The 21,870-nt window shown below is 40.3% G+C and overlaps 3 protein-coding genes across 3 annotated transcripts in view; 2 read left to right on the forward strand and 1 right to left on the reverse strand.

Moving 5' to 3' along the window:
• The first annotated feature begins 1,743 nt into the window (after window positions 1-1,743).
• CTHRC1 (collagen triple helix repeat containing 1) lies at window positions 1,744-5,163 on the forward strand. Its single transcript, XM_005423467.2, has 3 exons — window positions 1,744-1,962; window positions 3,364-3,580; window positions 4,728-5,163. Exons 1-3 carry the CDS (start codon window positions 1,750-1,752, stop codon window positions 4,868-4,870), a joined length of 573 nt encoding a protein of 190 aa, XP_005423524.1. The 5' UTR covers window positions 1,744-1,749; the 3' UTR covers window positions 4,871-5,163.
• Window positions 5,152-19,236, reverse strand: SLC25A32 (solute carrier family 25 member 32). Its single transcript, XM_005423497.3, has 6 exons — window positions 19,085-19,236; window positions 17,976-18,061; window positions 16,597-16,757; window positions 10,678-10,791; window positions 9,973-10,118; window positions 5,152-8,504 (listed from the first exon to the last, which is right to left on the reverse strand). Exons 1-6 carry the CDS (start codon window positions 19,183-19,185, stop codon window positions 8,369-8,371), a joined length of 744 nt encoding a protein of 247 aa, XP_005423554.2. The 5' UTR covers window positions 19,186-19,236; the 3' UTR covers window positions 5,152-8,368.
• A 2,364-nt stretch (window positions 19,237-21,600) lies between these two features.
• DCAF13 (DDB1 and CUL4 associated factor 13) overlaps window positions 21,601-21,870 on the forward strand; it is a 26,314-nt gene continuing 26,044 nt past the window's right edge. The window contains exon 1 of the mRNA XM_005423468.2: window positions 21,601-21,828. Within this exon, the coding sequence (XP_005423525.2) occupies window positions 21,601-21,828 (228 nt within the window). The remainder of the gene's footprint in view (window positions 21,829-21,870) is intronic.

Genomic DNA, 21,870 nt, shown 5'->3' on the forward strand with positions numbered 1-21,870 from the left:
AAGCCCAGGTGATTCTTGTGCTCTCATTTATTTTTTGAGATGTGCAATGTCTGAGGCGCTCTCCCTGTCTGGCTGTGGGTGGCAGCTCCTGTGTGGGGGCAGGCCAGCCCTTCCTGGTGTCTCTGGGGGTGGGGGCAATAGGCCACAGCTTTGGCCTGACCCAGCTCTTGCCTTTTTCCACATGCAGGATTTCTGTGGTGAGGAACCACATGCGAAAGTCGGAGCCAGTCACAGTTACAAACAGAGTCCAGTGGGAAAGCAACAGCAAAACCAGATAACTGTTACTGTGTGAAATAGAAATGTCCTTGCATTGTTCTCCTGGGCTGGTGCTTTGCCAACCAGCCCTCTCTCAGCTAGCTTTTCTGAAACATGGTTTTCTTTGTGAAAATATTCCAATATTTCCACTGCCTTTAGCCAGCAGGGTTTTCTTTGGTGAAGGTAGTAAGGGAAAGCTAGCAACCATTAGTCAAACCCTCTTCTGACTTCTTACTAGACCTCTCCATGTAGTCACTGATTTTACTTCTGGTGTGGCTCCGGCTAAGCCTGTGATGGCTCTGCTGGTTTTTGCACCAGAGCCTGTGAAAAGGCACAGCCTCAGTGAAGAAAATTCACCAATTTGACCAAGGAAAGAGGGCAGAGGCTGTAGTTTACAGCTCCTGCAGTGCAGACAGGGGCATGGCTGGCATGAGGGGGAATAGCTGCAGCACTGTTTCTTTTTGAAACAGATGGGCACTGGGTGGTTTAAACTAGGTGAAGACAAATGTGAGAAAGTGGAAGAGCAGAATACAGCTATCTGTGAGGATTTGGGATGAAGACTGGAGGAAGCAGTGACCAGATGGGACAGAGCACATGAAGTAAAAGCTATGGCCAGCCCCTGCAGGTTCCTGCTCAACATTCCCATGCCCAGTGCTCCTCCCACATCCCAGCCCTCAGGCTGCTGGGGGAGGGAGCTCTGGGCTTCACAAACCTACTCTCCAAGGCAGGCAGAAGGTGAGAAGGTGATGTGTGTTAACATGGAGTTTGGGAGGGCAACATTTGACCTTTCCTAATACTGTGATGTTAGGAAGGATGTGAGTGTCCTCCTCCTCCCATGTCTGCTTTTCCACTGTTACAAACAGGCTTCCTGAGTTCAGCTTTATTCCAGGATGCAGCTTCCCACATCCATATCACCATCCATTTGTGTGCATATTGGAGACTGATTTGTGGGGCTTGATTATCACCATGTGGTTGTCACCTCCTCACCAGAGGAGCAGTGACAGAAGAAAAGTGACATTAAACTTTGCTCTCTATGAAATGGAAAATTTTCTTAAAAAAAAAAAAAGGAAAAAAAATACTGAACATGTATTAGCATAGACAGTTATACAAGTAATGGTGGGTTAGGAGAAAGTAATTATTAACATGTGACTTCTTTTTTTTGTTTCTGTTTTGACTCTTGTGAAGTTTTCCAACAGGTTTTAATTCTTGGACTAGGTAATTTTTTAATGCTAGGATTTATGCATCTTTTCATTTTAAAAAGGCATCTTATTTTACAGCAAATTCTGCTGGCACTGCTTATCTTTCAAAATTTATACTTCCTTTTTTTTTTTTTTTTTTACTTCAGTGGAACCATTTTCTGGGAGATGCAGAAATAGCCCATTGTGGCACAGCAGGGGTGTGTGCTTTGTTGTTATTCACTTGTGTTTGGCTTGCTTAGCCTCGGAGTTGAGGGATGGAAGCAGCAAGATCTGTTCTCTCTTCCAGTACAATGGCATGTGCTTGCAAGGCCCCAGCGGTGTTCCTGGACGGGATGGAAACCCGGGAGCCAATGGGATCCCTGGGACACCTGGGATCCCGGGAAGGGACGGGCTGAAGGGGGAGAAGGGCGAGTGCATGCGCGAGAGCATCGAGGAGTCCTGGACGCCCAACTTCAAGCAGTGCTCGTGGAGCGCGCTGAACTACGGCATCGACCTGGGCAAGATCGCGGTAAGCAGCGCTGCACCGGGGGCTGCACGGCAGCCACAGCACCAGCCTCCCAGATTTCCTGCTTTTCTGCATGCAAGGGTGAACTTCTCAGACGCTTAGCTACTTTGGATTGCTCTCAGCTGTGTTTCAGCTATGTGCCTGTTTCATTCCTGGAATAGGGTTTCGGAAGAATTTTGTAGCTGGTGTAAGAGTACGTTCAGTAGACCAGATCTGTAACTGAAAGGCTGAAAGTCACAGTACCAAAAAAGTACCTCTAGCTTGCCCAAAATAGGGCAAGGTTTTCACCATTTGAATCCTAAGAAGGGATGAACATCTTTAACCTGTTAGCTGTACCCGTCTTTATAACTCTTGCTTCATAGTGGTTATTCATTGAAACTCAGTTGCAGTTGCAGGATGCTACTGCAAAGGATCCACATTGCTCAGGAGCAGTTGCCAGTGTCACCCAGACTGACACAAACAGTCTGTCCTCACTGCAGCCCTGGGTGTAAAACTTGTAGAAAAAATCCCTGCTCAATCCCAGCTATGAAGCAAAGCCCAGAGTGATTATAGCAGTTTAACTGCTGTGCTGTGGCTAGAGGGAGAATCAACTTTTTCAGTAGACTTTTCTTACTGCCTGCTTTGTACCTGCAGACTGTCCCTAGCTTTTTTTTTCTTCTTTTTTCTTTGTTTTTCTTTTTTATTTTTGTCTTTTTTTGGTCTTTTTTTCCCCTTTGTGGGGTCTTTTTTGGTATTTTTGTCTTTTTTGGTCTTTTTTGTGTCTTTTTTTTTTGTCTTTTTCTTTCTTTTTTTCTTTTTTTCTTTTTTTGCCTTTTTTTTTCCCAATGATATCTAGCATGTTGAAGACAGGCTAACAACCACTTAAAAACCTGAAAGTATTTATTTTTCAGTTGTGGAGCTTTTATTTGGTATAAACTGCTCAGAAGTCTTGTGATAATCGTTAAGTCCAGGATTTCTGTTAGCAGAGACAGAAACTGTGCTGTCTTGTCGTGCAAGGACTTGGGGGTTGGACTAGATGATCTTCAGAGGTCCCTTCCAATCCTTATGATTGTGTGATCCTGTGGCTTGAGTGCAGCTTTCAGAGAGCTTATATCCTTTTACATAAATGCCAGAAAGTGACTAGGCTAGCAACTTAACAGCAGGAGTTATCTAAGTAAAGTTAAGAATTCCCATAATCCGTTCTCCTTTACCATCTATGAGGTGCTGTTCTGATTTGCATCTTTGCACCACAAGGGGTTTCCCAGGCTGTAATTTTATTTTTTTTCCCCAGAGGGGCCTAAAGAGAATAGCCAAAACATTTTGAAATAAATACATTCCTAAATCCGTGTCCTAAACATAAATATATAGAAAATAGATGGGCTGAAACCCAGAGGTTTGTGCCGAAGCAGCTTTGTCTCCTGTCAGGAATGCACGTTCACCAAGATGCGCTCCAGCAGCGCCCTCCGCGTGCTCTTCAGCGGCTCGCTGCGGCTCAAGTGCAGGAGCGCCTGCTGCCAGCGCTGGTACTTCACCTTCAACGGGGCAGAGTGTGCTGGCCCGCTGCCCATCGAAGCCATAATATACTTAGATCAAGGAAGCCCAGAGCTGAACTCTACCATTAACATACACAGAACTTCCTCAGGTACGTATGCTGGGGGAGCAGAGATGGAGCAGAAGGCAGCAGCAGCAAACACAGAGCGTGGCCAACTCACACTTGTTCTCTTACTCTGTTGTCTCAGAGCTGGCTATTGATAAGTAATAGTTATATAATTATTTATTAAGTGGTACTTTCTTGCTGTGGTACTTTTCGTGGTACTATATCCTGAGATTTAGAAATGGAAGAGATTTCTGTCCAGACAGGTCTACTGATCTCTGCCACAACATGACTACAGAGACATTCTGTGCTGTATTGACCTATGGAGAAAGAGAATTACTGCCAAATAGTGTTATCCTGGCTTAAAATACTGGTATTTGCACATTATCTGTGCAAAAATGAGACTTTCCTCCTGCAATTTCTACTCTGATTTCGGGCAGGGCGCAAAAGTACCTCCAAAGTGAAATATCTGGAAGCAATTATTCATTTGCTTAGCAGAGGTAAATTAGTGAATTCATTCAACATAAAAGGATGTGATACTAAGAAAAAGGAATGTAAAGTCTGTGTCCTTTCTCCATTTTCCTCCCTGTACTGCATGACTGCATGAAATCTAATGTCTAGAGCTGTTACAGGATTTTTTCAGCATAGGGGTAGAGCTGACTTGTCTTCATCACCCCACCTCCATCTAGTGGTGCTAGTGGGGCATCAGGAGTGCAACTTCATGCAGAAGCAGTGACGGACGTGTGGAAAAGCTTACAGGGTGGCAATCACCTTTACAGAGCTGAGCTGTAAACCAGGCATGGCTGTGCCCTCACCCCCTCCCATCACTGCTAGAAAGATGTCTGGAAGGATATGAAGCCATATTCCAGCTCCCAGTGTGTAAATTTGGGTTTTAAAGCAGCAGCTATACCTCCCATTTCACCATCCTGTGGATGGTGATCTGCTTCAGGTACTGGAATAAGTGTCAAACAGCAGCACAGACAGAGGCACGGCATGCCGGTAACCAATGTTGCCACATCTCTACATAATAGTTTTTATTGCTGAAATTGTTTTAAAATCTAAAAACATTTTACTTTTAACTAAATAGCACAAGCTTGCAACAAGTTGTTGCTCTTAAGCACTTGATTCCACCTTCAGTTGTGAAATACAAAGGGATTGTGTCTGCTGAGGTAACCTGATTTTTGTCTTTAACCAGTGGAAGGTCTGTGTGAAGGGATCAACGCTGGCTTGGTGGATATTGCCATCTGGGTGGGGACGTGCTCAGATTATCCACGGGGAGATGCTTCTACTGGATGGAATTCAGTCTCCCGAATCATCATTGAAGAACTGCCAAAATAACTTCCCTCTCTTTTTATAATGCCTTTTTTTTTTTTAATTTTGTATTATTTTTTCAGAATTTATTTCAATAGAGTTGGACACAAGTACTGGACTGAAAGGCTAAAAGCCTTGCATCTGTAGCCTTTGTCTTGTTTTGCACACGGCAGAGGCTTTTTATAATAATCATTTTAGAATACAAGTATCAAAACCGAGTTCATTAACATTTTAAATTTCTTTTTTGATGTAATACCACCACTGTCTTTAGAATTAACCGTAACTTTTTGTATCAAATAAATAAGACCTTTTACAAAAAAGAAATCCAGGTTATTTTATTGAACATTAATCTGTTTAAGGTATTTTACATGGTGTTGTGATACACGATTTCTTTAGAAGGCTTTATCTATAAAGTTCAAAGAAAGTAAAATCAGGTGTTGGCTTTAGCCTTCAGAAAACATACATAAAATGCACTTCTGCAAACCTGACTGCAGAATAGGATGCTCTGCTGTTTTGCCTCAACGAACTCCTGGTGACTTAACTGTGACCTAGACAATGTGGTAAGTGTTAAATACCTCATATTATGAATAACTGAGCAAAACCAGACTGTCTAAGCTCTTCTTCCCTCTCTTGCTTCTTGATAGACTGGATTTCAGTGTAACATCTATGACTGGTCTCCACTACTAAGATGCAGACACTAAATAATTTTACAGTTACAACACTTAATTTCATTGCTCCACTAAAATAATTCTCCTGGATTTAGCCCTTCAGTTATACAGAATCACTTTGGTGTTGGTTAAAAGCTAGATGTATTAAACAGTTTAGAAGACACAGAAATAAGACAGGTTGAAATGCCTAGGCTTTCCAAAACCGAACTGGTAAGGTGAAAAAATGATGTCACAGCTGTTTGACAAGTGACAACACCAATCATGCCAACAGACCATAAGCTTCAGTGTTTTAAGTATTTTCTTCCAAATGCTGCAAGTGGCATACTCAAACATTTTTAAAATTTGTACGCATTCTAAAGAGAAACAACAGTCATGTTTGTATTACAAAACCAATTTTACATTAATGAAATAAAAAAACTCGTGAAAAGCATGTACAACATGCAAAAATCTTCACTCTTCCCAGAAATTAAAAGGAAAAAATCCATTAAATCTGAGATAATGAATTTATTTCAGCTATTTAGAATGAAATCTCATTTTCTTTTCTGAACAAGCTGTAAGATTTGCCCCAGGATGGGCAGCTCTTGTCTGTAGCTGTTGTTGCAGATACCAGGGGAGGACACCTGCAGTGAGGGGAGCACTTGGGCTTGCCCAACTGCAAGATGGTGTGTGAGATTTGCTGCAAGCCAGCAAGTTACACAGCTGGTATTTTGTCTCTGAAGAACTGCAATGTTTTCACTGGCTTGGACGATGGTTTTAAGGTACCTGAACACAAACAAGTTACTATGAGCTGAGCTGTGGTGTGAACTTACAGAACGTCAGCTAACACACAGTGAGTGATTGTGCACATGCTCACAGCCCACCCCTGCATTTATCCTGAAGCACGAATAAGCTGTTCTGGGCCCAGAGCACATTAATTCAGGCTTGGATTATGTGCACAGCTTTTTTATCATGTTTTCATATGTCTTCACGATATATTTTGGACCGGGGTGGTAGAGTTAATTCAGTGTTCCATTAAATTCGTTCTGTGTACCACAAAACACACAAAGCCCAGTAAGCACCCTCCAAAGGCAGAAGCTGCTGTTTTGGATCTACATTATTTCCATGGTAAACGTCCAGTAAATTTATCTTCAGCTAAATACACACAGAACTTTCCACAATAAAAACCAAAGCCAGCCATGCTGGCCTCAAATGAGATTATTCTTTCCAGTGAGATTATCAACTCTATCAGTAGAGGGGATGGGATTGTGGAAGAGAAAGTGTAAATTATGAATAAATTTAGTTATACACAAAATGTGGTATGTGGCAACAGTATCTACAAAAACAAGTGAGTGGATCGCTGAATGAAGATTCAAAATACTGAGTAGTTTCTGTAGCTTTCCAGATTTAACTTAAAATTTAAACCAAGTCCCTAATCTGTTAAATTTTCATTAAAATTTGTTCTTTCTGCTTTAGGTTAGTCTGGTAAACAGGAGACTTCTCCAAGTGGTTATTCTGCTCCCTACAAAATGGATGATTCCCCCCTAACTGTTGATAGCCTTTGCTTATTGATAGCCTTTGCTAACTTATTTCCTAGTTAAATGACATTTACTAGATACTTAATATCTTCTTACCAACAGCAGGAGGCAGACGTTAGGGTCACTAATGTCTTTTCTTAAATAAATAAAAACCCCAAAACCACCAAACCCAGAACTCTAAGAAGTACACATTCTTGATGGCAATTATTGGTATGGAAAAAAAAAAACATAATTATTATACAAATTTACTGATATGTACTATAATTTAATTTATCAGTAAATTAGCAATCAATATATCAACAATTTTTTCCTTAAGATTAATCCGAAGATTAATCCGAAGACATTAACAGATTGTTCTGTTTTTTTAAAGAAAGTCATGTGCACAGGATTTTTTTAGACTAGAAACATTTTTTTTCCCAGAGAATATTACTGAAAGTAAATGTGGTCCTATCTGTTGCTACACTGGCATCACTATGGGATTACTAGAAAAAAATCCTCATCTTTAAAATGTAAGCCTACTTTCAAATATGCATTTACTTAGTAATATGTAGTCAGCTGTATCATTAATGGAGACAGACTCTGGCACAGAAAGAGATGGAGAGAGAATGAAAGAGAGATAATGAATTAAGTTGCCAGCAATGTATGCACTTTCAGCACGTTGGTCTGCTGCTAAAACCAAGTCAAAAACCACAGTGCAAGTCTGGCCTGGTATGAGACAAGAACTGAGCTTCAGACTTGCAATTATTCAAATCCAAGAATGGACAGCTGTCTTAAAAAAACAATTTCAGTTTCCAAACTGCACCCCACTGAGACACACATTTTTGTGTTGGATGAACAATGGAGTCTGGAGCATTCCACATCCTAAATCTGATGAATAACACAGAGGTGGATTCAGATGACATTCCTTGTTTTAATGAGACTCAGAGATTTAAGAAAGTTTTGACAGGCCCCAGGGTTGCTTTCATATGAAGTTTTCCACTTGTGCAGGAGCAGAATCTCACCAACTGTTATCTTGAGACTTGTTGAAACTGCTTAGTGAGTTATTCCAGGCAAGCCAGAATGAATGGAATTGCAGTGCAGCTGCCTTCACCCAGTCACAGCACTCTTATTTCACAGTTGCAGACATCTGCTTCATGCAGACACAGCTGATTCAGAGAGGAAGGCAGCAACGCAGGAACGTTCAACAGGAGAGATGTTGGCAGGGTTTATTGTCTCTACATTCTTTCCTCAAAATACCAGATCAATTCACAGTGTCAAAGAAGACTGCTGAAGTAAATTTCTCCCAGATCATGAATATAAAAAATAAAGGATATATTCCTTCCTAGGAACACATGTCCATACCTTTAATTATTTTCTTTCCTAAAACCAAGTAAAAAGCCAGACACATTTTCATAAACTACGAAGGTAATACAGCAGGCAGGAGTCACTCTGATTACATTAGGAATAATTCCTTTGTAAAATCCATGAACACCTTCTTTCCTTTAAAGACAAAAAAAAAAAGTTTCAATGAATGTCTTTTAATAGAAAAAAATGACATAGAACAAGGCCTGACATTTTATTTCTCACACTCCCATTGAGAGATGTACTTCAGATTAGAAATAACAATTTCACACAGTGTTTAAAGTGCATCAAGTATTAACCCATTGTTTTTTCTTCTGAACATGTAATAGCATTATGTAAATCAGTTACTTAGCCCAGGCTTTGAGTGTTTTTTGTGGGTATTGTCTAAGTAAGGCAATTTACCATCTTTCTTCATGCTACAACAACTGGCTAAACAACTAAGAAAAGTCAGCATTCATTTTTTGAGAATTTAAGCACCCCCTCCAGAATTTTGATTCTACAGGCCCATAAATAAGAACCTAATTTCACCCAATTTGAATCAGTATGTCATGCTAGGGCTGTTAAAAACTTTTAGAGACATTGAATCCTATCTCTTTAGGTGCAGGCCTCACAGGCATAGGACACCTGGAAGGAGGAGCAAGCAGAGATCCCAAGAAATGCTTGGGTGTGGTTTACACAACCCTCCCTAAGTCCCATTTGTTTCATCATGAGCTCAGCAGTGGCTCCAGAATGACTGTAATACACTTGACCAGAACTAAAAAGCCTTCCTGCAGCACTGAAGGGCTCAGCACTGACACATGAGAGCTACTTTTGCTCTGAATTGCCTCCAATTAAAATGGTTGCAGAGCCTCTGAACCAGGGGTGCTACTGGAACAACAGAGCCTCAGGCACTTACTCAGCTGGCCCCTCTTCACAGCCAGGAGCCCATTCCCACCTCTGCAGCAATATGGCCCAACCCAGAAGCACTGCCCAAAGCCATGGATGCACACACAGAGGTGGCCACCTTGGTAAACACACAGGTCTGTGTGAAAACTCTCCCCTGCACTGTGGAGCTCAGGGAAGAGCTCAGGGAAGGTTTGTGGGACGATATGAGTAAGTGTGAGGTCACAGGTCTCTAAAGGTCCTACAGGAAGCTGGGAACAGACTACAAGTGCAGCCAGGCCCCAGGGTAACCAGGGACATCAGTATAATCAGCTCTGGCTAGCTCACTTCACCTTGCCAGGAATCTGGATTAGCCACAACTCCCAGCAGCACAATGCTCCTGTCCTCTGTGATAAGCCAAAGCAGTTCAAGTGAGACGTCATTTAGTGTCCCAAACCAGCCATGACAATGTTATTTTTTAGCCTGTGAAATTTGCTGGAGAAGAGAGAAGGGAGACAGAATAAACAACAGAAACCTGCAGGGGGCATTGGCTCTCTCCCATCTCCTCCTCTCTGCTTAGCTTAGTGCTGTTGGTGGCATCTTGCACAACATGACTTGGTACAACTAACACTCTGTTTGCTCTGAACTGTACTGGTTCTGCAAGTCAGCAAGAAGCCAGTAAAGGTAGCTCTGATTCTGTAAAACTCAGTTTGCAACATGCAGGCTTTTAATTTTGCACACCCACCTCCAGGTCCTGCGGATCACATCAAACACCCCAGAGTATGTGTTATGCTGGTCTTGAAGACGAGCTCGCACTACTTGATAGGGATATGTTGCTACCACAGCAAATATTTTGGATACAGCTGCCATCATTATGTATTCCACAGTGTTCTAAAAGCAAGAAAAATTGTCAGGCTTGCTTTAGGTATGGTTTAAATTAGCCAGTTCCCAAAATCTTATTTGATTCTTAAATGTACAACCCAACAATACTCTAGATTTTTCCCTCTTATAATAGAACACATTAAAAGAAATGTCAATTTTTACTACATGCAGTGCTACAAGTAATTGACTGTAAAACATGTGTTGTGCCTTCTCATTCCCATTAAGAGAAACACTTCTTCCAATAGTAGCTACCTTTGCCCAACTTGCATCCAAACAGTTTTCCAAGGTTTAGTACCACGCCCTCTGGTTACACAGTGTTAGAAAAAACCCTCATTCCTTCCTCTAAAATTCTCAAAACACTTGCCAAAATAAGAAGTTGGTTTTCAAAACCAGTGAAAACCAGTTGCTTGTTTCTAAAAAGTCAGAAAGTATTATTTCCTTCTATACATTCTGCACTTCAATTAATGTACCAATACTTTGTGCATTTGGCTGCTGTATAACCTGACAAATGGAATCCACTTCTATTTATTTACATGCCATAACACAATTTTATTCTCAAGCATCCTACCAGTTTTGTATCTGATACTCTGTTTCTATACTTGTTGTATCTCTCTTTCAAATCCTCGTAGGCCATGAACTGAAGAGCTCCATGTGATGTTCCGAACAGACCAGGCACAAATCCCTAAAAAAAGGATAAAACAAAGTTAAAGGGTAAAGCACAAAGCCTAAACAACTTGACAGAGCACATCCCCCTATATTTGTCCTCCCTTAATGTACAGACTGTGCCCGCACAGCAGCTGCAGTCTGACTCAGTGTCCTTAAGGGCAGGCATCACATCAACACTCAATAAATGCTACTTTTCTGACATACAGCCTAAAGTCACCTCCTGAGTCACTGAGATAAAACAACTGGCCCAGGAACTCCACCTCAGAGAGCACAAACTGGTAACACAGATTAGGACTGCAGGATCACAAATGAAGCTCAGTGCACATTTCCAGAGACTGGCACTGAGAGGTCTGGTTCCACCTGAGACTGTTAAAGTAATGACAGATGCTGGCAATTCAGAGAAGAGCCACCAGGAGCAGAGGTACAAAACATTATTGTGATTGAGCCTGGGAAATAGATATGCATGTGTTTGCATGTGTGTCTCTACATAAATGTGTGTCTATGAGATATATATATTTCTACACTGAAATATTTGTGTCTGTGTAGAATCATAGAATCATTTTGGTTGGAAAAGATCTTTAGGATTATCAAATCTAACCATAAACCTGGCACTGCCATAACATGTCCTTGTGGGAGAAAAGAGTGTGCTGCTCCAGCACTGTCTTTCTTACACAAACACAGGAAAATACACATCAACCTTTAGATTCAAAAAAGTTGAAATGAAGGGGGAAAACAGGTACTTTCTGAACTGTCTCCACAAGAAAGAGAAGACAGGAGTTCCCCCAGGAGCAGGACTAGCTCCATTAAAATGAGCTGCCAGCTGCAGGGGCTCTGACAAGCACTAATTCTTTTTGAAGAGTTGGTCACTTGCATTGAAAAACACAAATATATGGAGGATTAATCTATCTTGGCCAGAAAGGGACTCAGAAGATTGCTGCAAACTGTTAGTGTAGTGTACAATTATAACAGAGCAAGTGATCAAAATGTGGTTAAAAGGACTCAAAGAACCAAAGTTAAAAAAAAAAGAACAGTTTTATTTCCCATGATCCATTCAGGCAAGAAAAAGGAATTTAAAAATGTGTTCAGATGCCAGACTCTGTGTTAGACTAAAAGGGAAACCCAAAATGTTGAAGACTTATCAGAATATGATTAAAAGCCTGGAGAAGGTGAAAAGGAGAAGGGATCCCTGAAGGAGTCCACTGAATTAGTGTTAACAAGACAAAATAATAAAACTCCTGAATTGCAGAAAAAACCCCAACAACTAAAACTACAGCAGGCATAAAAATTGAATGGATAATACACAAAATACCACTTCAGGGATCAGCTTTCCAAATGCTACATATAGATTTCTAAAGTTTTTCAGTCATTCAGGAAATGATTTTTTTTAGAATTTCTTCTTCTCACAGTAAGAAATAATGGTCATGAACTCAACATTGGTGAGCACAAACTGATGAAATGCATTAAAGGCTAGTGAAAGTCCCAGAAAAAAAACCTTCCCCAAATGAGAACAAGTGGAATTAAACCACATATCTGTGTTTTGTCAGCTGTAATCACAAAGTGAAGTTTGAAGCCAAAGGGCCCCAACAGAGGGAAAAGGACAACTTTGGTTTTCAGAAATCCTGGATTAGAGAAGAAAAGCAATATAAAAACAGAAGGAGAATTTAAAAAACTATGCAAAAATGTCAAAGAAAAAATTATCTGGGTCAGCAAAAAAATACCAAAACCAGTATGAAACTTATGGACAATGATAGCAGGGAAAATCTTCACAAACATTTCCTGGTGATTAATCAGTAAAACAACTAAAAGACAGTGGAAGTAATTGTTCTCCACTTGGAAAGAATTAGAACAATGTATTTATATCATAGAAAAATGAGGTAATACTTTCCCTGCCAACAAAAGAAGAACGTAAAGCAACCTTTAAGAGAGCTAAACTCTTAAACTTAAGCCAGAAGATTTGGATAACTTGCACCCTTGAGTCCTAAAGCATCTACTGGTTGTACTTCATACACAAATACCAGCAGGCTTAAAGTCTTGTGCTGAGCTTCCAAAGACTGAGGGACTTTTAATGTTGGGCCAATATTAAAAAATGCAAGAAGGGAGTGAAGCAACTGTCAGCCAATGTGCCTCAGTAAAATGGGAGCTGACCTTTACTGATCATAGAAAACAATGTATTCTTATGGAAAAATGTTTCATAGCAAAACTGATTTCTTCACAGCAGTGAAATATCTTGGCCGGGGAAGTTTTTGAAACATATTCTGTTTTCTTATTCTTAGAATAATTTAATTCAAAATTCTTTCTTGCCACAAAATTTGACAAAATTAAATGTTTATTTTTATACATAATATGACTGTAAAGAGAAATTTTATAATAACTTCATGTATTTCTTGTTCTTTTTTACTTTAATATTTGAAATATATCTTTAGAAGATTTTCGCCATGGAAGCATGACAAGATGAATGGTTCCTCAAAGTAGTCCTGTTTGAATTCTCTTTCAAAGGATTAGAACAATAGACAGAATTAAATATAGTTCTATATTTATATTCTATAATTAGAAATTTAAATGGCATATAATTTTGAGCAGCAGTGGGAATAAAGAAATGTTTTAAAATTGGCTTAAAGTGTTTTAGTGCTGAAAATCCAGACAAGAAGAAAATGTCCTGTTGGTTAGTGTTTCAAAGGTTACCCATCACAATATAAAGAAACACAGAACAAATGTACACACTGGAAAACCTGTGCTTCTTAGTAAAGAAGAGAACTAGGATCATTTGGTGATGTGGTACTCACATCACTGCCTGAAGTGTTTGACAGCACTCAAGCCAGAACAGCTTCTGCTGCTTGTTTCAAAAGAATGCAGCAAATACCCCTTATTATCTCTCCAGTGCCGCCTTCATTTGGGCTCTCAGTGCGTCAGAGACCTGCAGCGTATGAGTGCCCTGCTCTGACAACTTGTGCAGACAAGACACTGAAGTCACCATCATCATCTTGATTCCCTCATGGTGAAAAATGTTACCATCTTTTATCTGAAAGCCACTTTTGCTTATGTCTCTGTGTAGAACCTGCAACTTAAATTAAAATCAAGATGGCCAAATCTCAATGGATTTTGCTATGTATGAGTACAAAGATATAGCAAGTTTACAAGCTTCATATTTACAAGAAGAAAAATAACAGAAGCAAAAGCATTGCAAAATAAAGAGAGCTAAGTGCCTTAGCCATTGAGAGACCAGGAAAAGTACTTTATCCTCAGAGCATAGAATCTTGCCTACCAAAAGTGAAATGCCAACACAGAAGTGCCCAAATATATTTCACTTGGTAATGAGCACACATTACTGTTATGAATTTGTTGTTGCCAGCATGCTATATTATTATTCTCAGTCTTGATGACCCTAGATTTTACTTTTATCTCCTTAAATTTTATACATTTCCCGTGTATTTTACTCTTGTTTATTAAGCACTGCTCTATTTCTAACTGCTGCTTCTATATCGTCAATAAAAGAGAAAAACAAATGCACATACAGAAATAGAGGCCATGAAGGATGCTAGTTGTATTCCTGACTGATGTCTTAGTAGTCAGTCACTCTAGACTATATATCTAACAGCTTCTCAACAGCTCAGAGATATTTTATGTTTTCCTAAAAGCACCAATCCTACAATTTTACAACTATTTTACCATGTTTGGGAACTCCTACCTTATGCTTGAAAAGAACAACACAGCACTTATAACATGGAGATGGTTGCATGACATTCATTAATGGCAAGGTAATTTTTAGAGCTCAAATCTCCAGCAGATCCATGGGTGTGTTCAAAGCACATAACCCCAAGCTGCTTTTTAATTCAGCCTGGTGTGCAACAGAGCAGCTCTGTCATCAGGAGGCCAAAAGATAAAGCCCAGTGGACGGAGGGTGTGGAAGATCACTGACTGGATGATTACTGGGATAATGAGCAAAGGAGACTCCTCCTGCCTTTTCAGAACCAGGCCAAGTTCAAGAGGAACAGCTTACTGAGAAACCCAGATTCAGACAAACTATATCTGATGAACAATCAATACCCAGCAGAGCTAATAAAGACAGCTTTGATCCCTGCTAGAAAGATTGATGTAGCCTGACATTACCAGTTTGTACCTCAAAGGACTGAAAGGATTTGCTCAGATCAGTAACAGCATCTGTGCAGGAAAGATGCTTGGTCAGAAATTCCATTCTTTATTGTCTAAGGAGACAAATCTCAAACAGAAACTGCTTCCAGATTTTATTTCCAATTCTATCTGAGACAGTTGCTCTGTTTGAGATCCCTTCATTTACTATAAGGTGGTACTACCTGAGATCCCCTTATCTGCTACAAGGAATGCTATCTGAAACAAAGATTATGAGGAAAAAGAAGACAATTGCATGTACTACAACTCCTGACTCAGGGCAATTAACAAAGCTTTAGCTGTACAATTTCAAATAGAGCAAGAAAAAGAAAAGTTCCCCCAAACACTGAAATGGAGGAAGCTAAAGCATGTACAAGTCCAAGAGCCACCTGAAGAGGTGCCTTTTTCCCCAGTACAGACAAGATTGAGAGAGTCCTGATGTCAAATGGAAGCTGCACAGTGTGCATACTTATGTAGGTCATTCAGGACCTATTTAGGTCACCTTCTTTGCAGATTTAAGCAAGTAATTTGCTCTTTCAAAGGAAGTAGCTGCTTTAGTCCCACACTTGCAGATTAACACTACAAAGAAGTGTCTAGTGCCAAAGGCGACACATGCTACTGGCAGGAATAATCTGAAAAGAAGGGTGGAAGGACATCTTAAAACCTAACAGATCCAAGAAATCAGAACTTATCTACATGGAACAGAGCAGACATCCAGGCAGGCAAACCAGAAATCCTGACAATTTCAATTTAGGAATAAGTAAGGTGCCCTGTTCCTGGTGTTAGAATTTGGCATTCATTGCCATGAAGCATGCAAGTCTTACAGAATAGGAAGGATCACATTTTTCACTGAAAATAAAATAAGCTAATGTTCAGTACTCAGGACAATTTCTAAGAGAAAGTGGTCTTGTTCCCTATTCCTGGCAGTGTTCAAGGCCAGGCTGGATGAGCTCTGAGCAGCCTGGGCTAGTGGAAGGTACACCTGCCCATCACAGGGGTGTTGGAACAAGAATATCTTTAAGATCCCTTCCAACCCAAGCCATTCTATGATTCTATGATTCTGCAGCATTACTTGCAGGAGAAGAGCCAGCCTGAACTAAAATAGGTTTCTTCACAACTTCCAGGCACTGATGAATGCATCTTGATGTTGTGACCTGAAGAGAGGAGGAGGCAAAAAGTCCAAATCTTGTTGCCATCTGTTTCCCTAAATTAAAGGGAACAAAAACCCCACACATATGCAGGCCCTATTTAGAAGTCTGCAAATTTAATGTATCTAGAGCTGACAGATTACAGACATCAATAACCAGAGGGCAAACAAGCAGTTGTGAAACTATGCGTTGTGGAAGAAAAAATTAGCAAGTACTTTCGTCATGTCATCTTCCAGAAGAGGTTAGAAATACAGAGATAAGGGATAAAATGCAAGGAAGTACTGCCAGCAACATAGGTTACATTGTTGCTGCCCTGCTTATCCAAATTGTAATTATAGGAAGATTCAAAAAAATTACAAAGCAGTTTATCACCAGTATAATGGCTTTTCTTCTGACTAAGCCTTTTTGCTGCAGTTCTTCAGTGGGGAAGACTCACAGAATGAAAGCGAGCTATTAAAATTAATTTTTTTGTAGACAAATATTTAGAAGTCTCACCATGCTACTGGGTGGTGCCAGGCAATCATGGAATTTTTCTGAAATGTGATTACCTTATATAAGCCACGGATGCCCTCTGTCTTGTATATCTTTATGAGAGCATCAAACATTCCTCTGTACTGGCGCTTGGATGGATCCACACCAGCGTTATATTGTAGCACAAGTCGAGTCTTGGTTACCCATATTGGGTTTGTAATGCACAGGGTCATGGCTCCTGAGAACACACAGAAGTTACTCTCATTGTTATGCCAACTCCACAGATTGTCCCAGTTTATTCAGTCCAATATAACACAGGCTTCTACAATGACAAATCTACTTCTCCTACCAGAGTACTCATACTGTTCAAAACTGGTGAACTTTATGCCTTCCATTGCTCCCTCCCTCCCCCTTCAAAGCTCACAGTCAAGTCCAATTCACTCCTCCTGTAGTACTTTTTCAGGGCACAGGTGTTTTTGCATATTCCTAATATAGCCCCTTTTTTGCTTCACCTTTCCACAGTTAGTAGTATAATGTGAAGTAGACAGTAAATGTAATTTCTTAATGTACCACTGATTATCTGAGTTATTCTTCAATATACAATAATTCAAAATTTAATGGACACCTCAGTGATGTGAGATTTGCTTAATAATTTTGACAGGTTAATAGCAAGAACCTGTTACAGCTTTATAGGCTATTGAAAATACCATTGTAACAGAAAGCATTATGACACTTCATGTCAAACAATATGGCTTATATTTCAATGGTAAATGAATGCTTCAAAATCCTACTAAAAAGTTTTCCAAATTGTCTGTACAGCATGTAGTGACAGGTCAAGGGGAAATGATTCAAACTGAAAGAGAGTAGGTTTAGATTAAGTATGAGGCATAAATTCTTTACTGTGACAGTGGTAAGGCACTGGAACAGGTTGCCCAGAGAAGTTGTGGATGCTCCATCTCTGGAAGTGCTCAAGACCAAGCTGGATGGGGCGATGAGCAACCTGGTCTAGTGGGAGGTGTCCCAGTCAAAGACAGGGGGTTGGAACCCTATTTTTAAGGTCCCTTCCAACCCAAACCATTCTATGATTCAACAGGCTCCCTCCTTTCCAGGTCCAGGTGTTAAATATTTAACAAGTTAACAATCTGATAGCAGCAGATTTCTATAGTTACATTTTGGGACCCAATACAGTACTAAATATGGAAAGTGCTTACACAGAATGAAAACTAGGACAAAAGACATTTTGACAACTGCTAATTCTGCACAAAACTGAAGGACTACAGTGACCCACCTATTTGTGCTAGACATCTTTGTTTTATTTACAGACCACAAACTATTGCATCTGGGCTGGAACACTTACACTTGCCAGCTGTAAAAAAAAGCTGCACTGACACAGAAAGACAGGCAGCAGCATATGGAAAGGCTACAAGTGAACATTAATTTTTGCATTTAACCTCACCAGCCTCTGCAGCTGACACTAGGTGTTCGCTCGCACTGAGACTTTCCATCTTCCCTTCCTTCTTGTAAGCTTTGATGGCATTGTAGCTGCAAAATGTACAACATAGTTTAGTGAAGGTGAACGCAGACCTACATCACAAAAAACCCAATCCAGAATGACATACCTGACTGAAGATCATGGTGGTACACAGCCTTTGAAGAAAAGGCATCCAAACTACTGTTATTTAATTGATTAATTGTCTCTGAGCAGTCAGCTCTTTAAAGTGAACTATGGTAATATATATTTAAATTGTAAAATTAAACTGTCAGTATCAATGGGACTGCATCTTGAAAATTATCAGATATCCAGAATTAACTTCTAAAAGAGTTTTATTGGGACCCACAGTGCTAGGTATCTACCCTCTAGCTCAGAAATACACTGAGCATTCTTCTCTTGATCCTGTTTGCAATCTTTGTGAATTAAGGAATTGTCAACAGAAGATGAAGTGTCAATAGCAATCTACAGCAAAGCTTAAGGACTCAAGTACAGCAATAATAGAGCCTAGAGAACTGACAAGTGAGCTTTGCATAGGCATGCCAGCTAACTAGTCCCCCTAAAATGTTTGAATTAATAGGGGTAAGTACTAACAGAGTTAATAAAGTAGAATATTAAAAAATGGGCTTTAAAAGCAAAGCCCATGAACTGACAAAAACAATGAAAAAACTGTCACTAAAATGATTAAAAACAATCAAACATTTAGTTTTAGTAGAAAACTTCATGCTCTTTATTTTCAAGAAATCAATTTAGATTCCTGTTTTTCATGGGGTTTAAAGAACAGTGTATTGGCACTTTTAGAGAATTCTTTCTGAATAGTATCACCACCTCTCAAATTTCTTAGTATTTTCACAGCAGCAAGGGAATGCACTGTACCTGACAAAGGAACAGCTCTCTGACTCAAATTGTTTAAATTCTAAAACAGCAAACCAAAACAAACGCTAACAAACCTGGACTAGCTAAGAGAATGACAAGTTTGTAAGTCCCTTAGCACGTTTTTATACCTCACAAAGAAGATGCAATGTATATCTGAACACTACATTGCAGGCAGTGACACATTTTACAGTTCTACTTACAAGAAGAAGTAAAGTCCCCAGGAGGCTCCTGCTCCCACCATGTTTGGAGTTACCCCTTGGTACAAGCCTCGAAGCCCTTCATGTTTCCAGACTGTGCTCATACAGTGAAGAATTCCATTGTACTTTGGCCTCAGCTCCAACCCATCACTTACTACAAAAGAGAGAAATTATACTGGAAAACATTTCAGGAAGCATAAAGTTCAACTGCCTCCAAGCCAACCCAGGAGTCCACAGCCTCCAAAGAAATAAATGGACATGAAACATAACTGATCAACTGTATTACATGAGTGTTATTTCACAAGTATGCAAGAGTTGGGGTTTACAGCTTTATAAGCTTAGAGTTAAAAGAACTTAGGGGAAAAAGGGCAGAAAAAGAAATAAAAACCAGAGATAACTACTTAGCTCAGTAAGAGGAAAGTTCCTATTAATTTGACAACGCTAAATAAATGCACTTTTGTATATTTTTGATGAGCAGCAGATCTGAAGTTTTCTGTCTCTTCTTTTTAGCACTCCAGCAAATTTGCATCATATTTCAAGTGATATGGATGGCATCCTTGACATGTTTCTCTAAGTTGTTTAGACAAGTCCTAAGTAACAACCCTTAAATTCCAATTTTCTCCCTAAAATGTTCTATAAAGCAATGGGTCATGTCCTACTGATTCCCAAGTCAGTTTTTACCAGAATACTCAAAGGTTTCTTCTCCCACCTAATAACCTAACAGCTTGTTGTCCAAATGTTCAGAAAATATCAGTTCAAAAATAGAGAAAACGCCAAGTTTTTGTCTGACAGATCATGTAGAACATGGATGTCCACAAAACTTGGAGTGGTGACTACTATTGCTCCTACCAAAACAACAAAGGAGTAAGTTGGTTACTGATGAGATATGTGATGCAATCCATGCTGAGATGATAAGAGGCAACAGACACAAGCTGAAATACAGGGAATTTTGATCAGAACTTTTTATCCAGCAGAATGGCCAAATACTTAAATAAGTTGCCTGAAGAGCATCTTTGGAGCTACTCAAAACTCCAGGACACAAGACTGAACAAACTGATCTAAGCAGAGCTTATCTGAGTAGGGGTGAACTCCTCAGCTCTCTTCTGACCTGAATTACTCTGTGACGCCAACATAGCAGCATTCTTACCACAGACATATGGCTAGACTGCAACTGTACTGAAAACTGATCTCAAAGTTTTACAAGTGTAGTTTTTGTGTCCCCATCAAAATTAATCCTGGTAAACAGGCATTTTCTGTTCAGTGCCACATTTATTATTAATTCCCCTTGAACTCTGTGTCCAAACTCTGTGTCCTCTTGAGTCTCTGTGTCACATTGTGACAGGCTTCAGCATTAAAGACAAAATGCTTTTACTGAACACCTTGACAATCACTCAAAACTAGAACACAAACACCTCTTTTCTCCTTCCTAAGTGTTGCTAGACCTTTCCCAAAGGCATTTGTGAAATTTTTTACCATGCAGACACTAGGTCAAGTTTATAAACATATGAAACAACACTGCAAATCAGAGACACGAATGCAACTCTTTCTGTCAATGATGCTGCCAAGAATCTTGACAACATTCATTTCTGATAACAGCTCCTGCTCCCTCATTGAAGACAAAACACAGGAATTATTATTTTCAACCCAAAGAAGCATGTGAAAGTACATGACCTCCAAAAGCCACCTAATCCAAACCTGTATTCAAACCAGATTTAATTAGACCTGGTTACTTAGGGACATGACCAGTTGACTCCTGAATATTTCCACGGCTGAAGAGATTACAGCCTGTCTGGGTAACCTTTTCCAGTATTTGACCATTCTCACAGTAAAATAACTGGAATTCTCCATGCTTGTGCCTGTTCCTTTTTGGCTCCTTCTAACTATCTCCAAGAATCTGGCTTTACCTTCTCTCTGTCTTCCAAGAACACTGTCATAGACTGCAATTTTAGCTCCCCTTAGCCCTTCCTTTCTGAGGCCAAAGGGATCCTGTTGTGTCAGCCTATTCTGTGCCATGTGCTCCAGCCCCTTCACCAGTCTGGTGGCTTCCACTGGAGTCACACCAGTGTGTGTCACTGCCTTCCTTCCTTGTCCTGGAGAGCCCCAAAATAAACACAGTACTTCTGACATAGTCTTACAAATGGAAAACAGAGAGAAAAGAGCCCTTCTGCTGCCTGTGCTTCTCATAACACAGCCCAGGATGTGCCTAACTAGGACATGCAGCGTTTTGAATTTTGAAAAATGTCTCTGTGATAGTTTGGTTTCCAGATCTTAAAACATCAATTTTTAAGAATAAACATCCGTATTTAAGAAAACAATCCAAAGATACAGTAAAACGTTTCAACCTCTCTGAAAGAAAATACGATAAATGGTGGACAAATTTTTCAAATCAGCAGAAAAGAGAAGTTGCCACGTTTCCCTGTGGAGAAACAAACCAGTCACAGAGTTTTCTGCAAAACAATACCACTACTGTTAACAGCCAAGGTTATTCCAAAACCACCGCTACGCTTTGAGTGTTGAAAATGTTTGGCATAGAGGTGAACTTTGAACGCGGCTTGGGCAGCCCGCCTGCTAAAGCAGCGCTCGGGGGTCTCCGGCACTGGCGGGCACGGGAGCGGGCAGAGGCGGGCAGCTCCCGACCTGCCCGCAAACAGCTCGGGGCCACCGCACACGCCGCAGCCCCTGCACGGCGCAAGGAGCACCTTGGGATAGCAGGGAAGAGAACGGGAGACCCTCTCGGCGCACGGCCGGTTTATTCCAAGCCGTGGGGCTGCCCCCGGCAGCGGGGCGCT

This window comes from Geospiza fortis, unplaced genomic scaffold (genome assembly GCF_000277835.1).
Source record: "Geospiza fortis unplaced genomic scaffold, GeoFor_1.0 scaffold200, whole genome shotgun sequence".
NCBI classification, from domain to species: Eukaryota; Metazoa; Chordata; class Aves; order Passeriformes; family Thraupidae; genus Geospiza; species Geospiza fortis.

Coding starts and splice junctions, on each gene's coding strand:
- CTHRC1 (XM_005423467.2), top strand. CDS start 1,750: ATGTGCTTGCAAGGCCCCAGCGGTGTTCCTGGACGGGATGGAAACCCG. Junction 1,963..3,363: donor TCGACCTGGGCAAGATCGCG/GTAAGCAGCGCT, acceptor GTCTCCTGTCAG/GAATGCACGTTCACCAAGAT. Junction 3,581..4,727: donor CATACACAGAACTTCCTCAG/GTACGTATGCTG, acceptor GTCTTTAACCAG/TGGAAGGTCTGTGTGAAGGG.
- SLC25A32 (XM_005423497.3), bottom strand. CDS start 19,185: ATGAGCACAGTCTGGAAACATGAAGGGCTTCGAGGCTTGTACCAAGGG. Junction 18,062..19,084: donor TGGGGACTTTACTTCTTCTT/GTAAGTAGAACT, acceptor TACATTTTGCAG/CTACAATGCCATCAAAGCTT. Junction 10,792..16,596: donor GCATCCGTGGCTTATATAAG/GTAATCACATTT, acceptor TCCTTTTTTTAG/GGATTTGTGCCTGGTCTGTT.